Source organism: Sipha flava, unplaced genomic scaffold, assembly GCF_003268045.1.
Source record: "Sipha flava isolate LNK unplaced genomic scaffold, YSA_version1 130_pilon_pilon, whole genome shotgun sequence".
Lineage (NCBI taxonomy): Eukaryota > Metazoa > Arthropoda > Insecta > Hemiptera > Aphididae > Sipha > Sipha flava.
The window spans coordinates 2,258,820-2,265,730 of record NW_020271756.1 but is presented as its reverse complement, the minus strand read 5'-3'; the positions used below and the strand labels follow the sequence as shown (position 1 = coordinate 2,265,730).

Sequence of the window (6,911 nt, the reverse complement as noted above, 5' to 3'; positions counted from 1 at the left end):
ATTTATAATATATACAGTGCTCGAAAATTACCCGTACAATGATTAAAATTTACATTCACAGTACTCGGCAAAAAACCTACCTACAGCAAAAAAATGTAATGACTTTCACACTTTTAGTCTTTAGAGTTATTTATCAAAGTAGTACACAATTTGGTTTTAGAAAGTGCTATGGGTGTCAATCACAATGTATATGCTTGCTTCATTGACTATCAGAAGGCTTTCGATAAAGCTTAGAGCTGAACATGATATAAAACTATAAAAATACTAATAAAAATACTGAGTGACTGGAATGATGATCAAGATCAGAGTATAATACAAAATTTATACTGGAACAAAACTTCAGCTATATGTGTACAACCAGAAATGTCATATGATATTTCAATAATAAGAAGAGGAATGAGATAGGGATGTGTTCCTGTCATCACTCCTATTTAACTTATATTTGGAATTCATACTTGGAGAAGCCTTGGGTGAAGTTAATGATGACATAAAAGTAAATGGTGAATGTATCAATAATATAAGATACACCTATGATATAGTTGTATTCGTGAATATGTCAAGCCTTCAAAAAATTGTGAACAGAATAGTGGATGTAAGCAAAAGTTTTGGGTTTTCTCTTAATATAAACAAAACCAAATATAATATATTATGTTGATTTTGAAAAAACAAAATACAAGAGAAAAGCTATTAACTAAGGTTATTATTATTATTATAGCTAATTTATATTGAATATTAACCCAACTGAGTATGATTTACCAGGAAATTTCAAGTTTCACCGACTAAAGTTAATGAACATCAGAATTTTATGTATTGATTATCTTTACTCTACATGATTAACCTAAACACAATGATAAGATACATTAAAAATTTTTATATCATTAATGAACACATTTTATTCTACAATAGTAACTATCAACACGATTAAATCATCAAAAATTAGTTTAGCTTATTGTATACATAATTAATTTTAGCATTATATCCTTTATGCAAGAATATTAATGTAAGTATATATGTTATATTAATATAAAATTAACATTATATATTTATAATTTAGGCATATTTTTTTATCGAATGTCAGTCTGTTTTGAACATACCTAATATTTAAATATAGGTAACCCACATTAATTTTAAATTTGATACAATAATAAAAGAAATTATATTATTATTTAGATTGGGAGAAATTGATACAATTTATTATACAAGGCACATGACATAAATATAAAATAATTATATTAAAAAAACAAATAATAAACAAATATGAAAAATGTAATAAAAAAAAAGTCAACTACCAATCAATTAAACCAAAAACAAATGATGAAAACATCAAAAACTAAAAATGTACTGTCACATTTTTTTTACATAGACTTCACTTTTAATTGTTTCATTCTTGGAGCCTTTTTCCTTTGTTGACGCTTCATCTCTTTCTCTTCCCACTTGCGTTGTTTCTCTGGATCCTCCTGAATAAATTAATAAAAATCAGATTCATTCCTTTAAAAAAAAAAAATAAATAAATAAATTTACTTTTAAAATTCGTTCTTTTTCTAGTCTTTTCTTTTCTTCTTTTCTTGCAGCAGCAGCTTCAGCTCTAGCTGCATGCGTTGTCTTTAAAAATGCTTCTTCTACACGTAATCTGTTTTTTTCTGCTTTAATCTTAGCCTCTTTACTAATTCTTAACCGTTTAATACGTTCCATACATTGAAATACAAAGGACATTAGAGGATAAATGGAACTAATAGCTTCTTGAGGATCAGCATATTTATCAGTAGGAATAGTAAATGTAAACATTAATACTTTTTTGACTGCTGGTAGTTTAGTGGGAACAGTTGTTTCACTAAATTAAAAAAAAAAATGTAATGATAATTTATTTTAATTATATAGCTAATTTAATTTAAAATATATATTTTATTAGTTATATATGCCTAAAAAAATAATAATAAATACCTAAAAGTTTTGTATAAGTATTTTGGAGAGTATTAAAGTAAATACAGAAAGCAGTATCAATTAGCATTCATAAGAATAAAACCCAATTATTAAACAAGTAATTTAGGCAGGTTACAAAAGTAAATACAATAAATCCAGTTTCTTTACATTATTTTATGTAAATATATAAGGAAAATGAAAAAATTATGAATAAGAATGAGTAAAATATACATAATTTCTGTGATACTAGAGCACAATTTTTTTTTTTCAAAGCCAAATTAAAATACTAGAACTTAGAATTTAAATAGGTTTGGTTTTAAATTTAATTATATCATTAATTCAAACAGCTCGCTACATTTCCAATACTTCTTTTAACATTTTAAGTCTGCCTTTATTGAAATTGTTGTAGAATTTAAAATTAACATTAGGTTAGCAAAATCGTTATAATCAATGTTTAGTATCTGTAGACAGTATTCTAACAATTATTATATTTAAAAATAAAACAACTTACTCAGTTAATTTAAGTCCTGAATATCTATCGGAAAAATGTAAACAATCTATAACATCTGTATATTTGTTAATATAGTTGACAGTCTTTGCATCTAAAATAGTTGAAGATACCTCTCCTAATTCACTATGTACACTAAAACTATCCATTAAACCATAATTGGCTCCAGGTTTACGCTCTGGACAGAATACACTCTAAAAGAAAAGGAAAAAATTCAAATAAGCCCAAGTAAAAATATCATGACAATTTCTTACAAGATCAGCCATTTCTTTTGAACAGCGAGCTGCTGTTTTTTTAGACGCCACACAAAATACAAATGTATCCATATCTTCTTTGTTCATGTCAACTTTAATGTGTACTTCATCCTTTGCAGGACGCAAAAATTGGTTCAACATTGAAGCTAAATCTTGCCTCTAAAATAAGCGTTGAACAAGGAAAAATAAAATAAGGTTATAAATTATTGTATTTATTTAAATGATAATTAAAATTATTACATTATCAAAGTTTATTTCCTTACCTTAATAAATTTTAATTCAACCAACATTCCTTCACAGCACGTACGGCCACTACACCACAAGGTATAAGTACTTTCAGTTTCTTTGATTAAACCACTGTTTTCTATTTCAATTTTACCATCATCTCCTAAATTTTAGAATGAAATTATTTTTCATAATATACAAATTATTTAATCTAATTTAATCTACTTATGTATACAAACCAACTAAAGAGAAATTATCTTCTAATAACGATTTGTGAGTTTTGAACCATATATCTGCTAATTGAGCATTTTTTGATCGGCCGTAAAAAAAGTTGATAAAATATGTAACAATTCCCACAATCAACAATGATTCCATAATGTAATTTGACCATTTGATAGGAAAAGGTACTGGTACTGATGCAATGGTTATTTTAGGATCCTTGTCTTCAACATGTAATCTTTCAGTATCGAAACCCTCAAATTCCTCTTCATCATTGAAATGTTCAAATTCATCATCATCCTGGAAAATAATAATGGTATGAAAATCAATATATTTGTTTCGAACAGTGTTCGATTTTAAATATACTTCAACAGTGATTTCGGATTCAGCCTTATCGGCAACAGGAGAAGGTTCTTCCTTAGTTTTCAGATCAGCATCAGTTCTGGGCAGTTCCTCAAACTCTTCAAACTCATCAACTTCTTCAATTTCAATCTTACAATTAGATAAACATACCAATAACGATAACGATATGACTAGAAAGTACTTCATTTTAAACTACTTAAAGCTAAAAACGGAAAACTAACAAAATTAACAAAAAAAATTGTCGACCAAAAATTGATCAATTTATTAAACGAAATCGGCACTTATCTTATCTAATAATGACTGATTTGGAAGATTCTTTTTTCATGGAAGAATACATATTTTCATTTTATCTCCATGGAATAGTATACGCCCAATTCGTTTTCGGGACATCGTATCGTCTTCCGCAAACCAATTGTTCCGCGTTAAAACCGAAACGTATTTTGGTGGGAAGATGACTGAGGCTATTGCTGTCTTCTTCTTCCACCACGTCATTTGGTCCACCGCAAGGTAGGACACTTGCCAAACAGCGGCGCAACCAGAATTTATTTTCAGATGATTGGGGGGAGGGGTTATGCATTTGATAAAAATGTAATTTTGGATTAGTGTGTTTGGTGGAAAGAATGAGGTTAAGTTAACTAAATACTTGGGGAGTCACAACCCTCAACTTCCCCATATTTGTGCAGTTGCTTACCAACCACTTGAAAAATAATATGAAATTTTCATTTAAAAAAAAAAATATCGTTAATATCTATATACAATATTTGAATACGAACTAAGCATAAAAATACACAATTTCCATTTCTAATCATTTTTTAATTAAAATAGAAATCGGTTAAAAAAAAAAAATGTATTTAAATATTTCTCGAATAATTGTTACAACTATTTGTAGTCAACAACATATTGAAAATATATAAGTACCTATATGTGACGCATGTGACCGTTTTATACGAATGAGTACCTAAGTATTATATTTTCGTAACAGCCCGACAAAATATGTTGAAGTTCTCAGACTTTTTTTACACCAGAGAGTGAATGAAAATGATTAAACATACTACACTCTTGAACACTTTTGTATGCATTAACCTGAGCTTCTGGGTAAAAGGATACAAAAAAGTTATTTAATATATTTGTAAATTTGTTAAAGTAACTATTAACCTTTTGTAGGGCAACCTAACCTAACATGACAAACTTAATTCGTCTAAGCTTTAAATATGCATAGAAGTAAATGCAAAAACTATTCTTATTATATTTATTATATATTTATAAGTTACTTATTCTACTAAGTACTATTCGATGTTTGTTTTATATACATCTATATAAAAAAAAAAATTCTGTTTGGCTAAATACGAAATTAAAAAGTGTGTTGCTTATTTAAAGACTTGTGACACAAAAAAACAATACGCATGCATCAATAACTAAATTGGGAAGTATAAATACTCCATATCAAGCATAAATATTTTTGCCAACACTACAGATTAAAAAAAGAGGTCACCAAATAAATGTTCAACTAACATAAATTTCAAGACAAAAATCATTGATAACTTCAGGGTCCAATAGAGAACAAACGGGAAAATCTATAGTTGATGTAACGGGACAAACGAAAATATAATTTTAGGCAACTTTAGTATTGAAAAAAAAGCACTCTACATTTGAAATCGTAACAAATTTATTATTGAAATTGTGTTCCTTGTAGTTCTCATGATTTTAAAAAAATATTAATAAAAACCTCGGAATCAATAGATAATTAGATAAATATTATTTACTTATAAATTATAAATGTTTAAAACATAATTGTTTATGTTCCAAAAAATAAAATGTTTAATTTTAAATAAAATTCTTATTTTGGTAATAACTACTTATTTGACAAGTATTACATTTTTCTTCAAAGAACATTGTATTAATTCATTTTACAACATATTGTGTTAAAGATTTTTTAATATTATTAATTATAATTATTGTAATAATTATTATTTGATCAGTAAGTATACAATATGTAGGTATACACTTGGGATAATAATTTTAGATTCTGAGTGAAACAAACTAAAAATTTATTAGTTTTACCATGTGTTTTTTTATTTTGGTTTAAACATTTATTTAATTTGATATTCATTAAATAATAAAAATGAATTTTTTATGTATATATAGTTGTATTATAAACGTATTCAAGAAAATATATATTATTTTTTGTTTCTCTACGACAATGTTGTACTAATAGAAATAGTTTTAAATATACTTAACATAAATGTATTACAAGTTATGAACTCTTGGATCCCTACACGAATATAGTAAGTGGCAGTGGCGTATACAAAGGGGGTATTTGGTAAATTGATACCCCCCTTGAGCCGTATCATATACTACATTATTATAGGAACATAGGTAAATCGATAATACAATATGAAATATAAAATAATGCACAATACTAATTACATATATACAGGTTAACATTCGAATTCGAATAGGTCTAGCGTAAATAATTTGAATATTCGACCATTCGAATATCAGTATTTGATGCTAAAATACAATACGTGACGAAAATTATTCGTTTAAGTTTTCACGTAACACAAAATGTTTAATAATAATAGGTATTGTAACATTGAATACTGATATTCGAATAGTCAAATATTCGAATAATTTACGGTGAGGCTATTCGAATATTCGAATATACATTACATCTCTAGTACAGGCATTATGTATACATATTAATTAATTAAAATAAAAGTTTTAGTTTGTACGTATTATATATAATATTTAATATTTATAATTAACACCCCCCTTCAGAAAATCCTAGCTACGCCACTGGTAAGTGGGACCAATTTTTTTTTTTTTTAATATACTAAAAAAATAACAAAAAAAAATCAAAAATTATTGTGTTTCTTTTGTTATTGGCGAAATAAAAACAAAAAGTAATGCAAGGAAATAAAAAAATTATTGCGTATGGAAAAAATTTTGAATATTTTTGAAAAAGAACCAAAAAGAATAACTGATGTGTCCTGGATTATTAAACTTATAAATACATTATGGTACATTTTTTTAATAAAATAAATAAAATTAATAAAAGGTTAAAAGTAAAATTTAGAATGTTTTTAGTTTGTTTTCTTCTTTTTTTTTTATAGAACTATCAATTTCAGGGGTAAACCTTAGCACTCGAATAAAAACACTTTCTCATATTTATTTTAGGGGATTCTTATTGATTATTTATAAGGATTATAAATTTATAAAGTTTACGGCAAAACAATTGTTTTCTTGATTTATCCAAATTCTAATTGATCCCAAATTATACAATAATTTATTTTTTTAATACATATTATATAATTTTGGGGTTCTAAGTCTTCAAATTTATACTCAACCATATCTTATTGTATAAGTATTCTTGACAAATATTTTATCTTATGTGATCTTCAAACATTACAGTAAACCAAGCT

The 6,911-nt window shown here is 26.2% G+C and overlaps 1 protein-coding gene across 1 annotated transcript; it reads right to left on the bottom strand.

Annotated features, from left to right (window-relative positions):
* Positions 1 to 1,210: 1,210 nt before the first annotated feature.
* On the bottom strand, positions 1,211 to 3,775 carry LOC112694563 (coiled-coil domain-containing protein 47). Its single transcript, XM_025570074.1, has 7 exons — positions 3,493 to 3,775; positions 3,147 to 3,426; positions 2,946 to 3,070; positions 2,683 to 2,841; positions 2,432 to 2,622; positions 1,522 to 1,831; positions 1,211 to 1,457 (listed from the first exon to the last, which is right to left on the bottom strand). The coding sequence occupies exons 1-7, from the start codon at positions 3,673 to 3,675 to the stop codon at positions 1,356 to 1,358; spliced, it is 1,350 nt and encodes a 449-aa protein (XP_025425859.1). The 5' UTR covers positions 3,676 to 3,775; the 3' UTR covers positions 1,211 to 1,355.
* Positions 3,776 to 6,911: the final 3,136 nt, after the last annotated feature.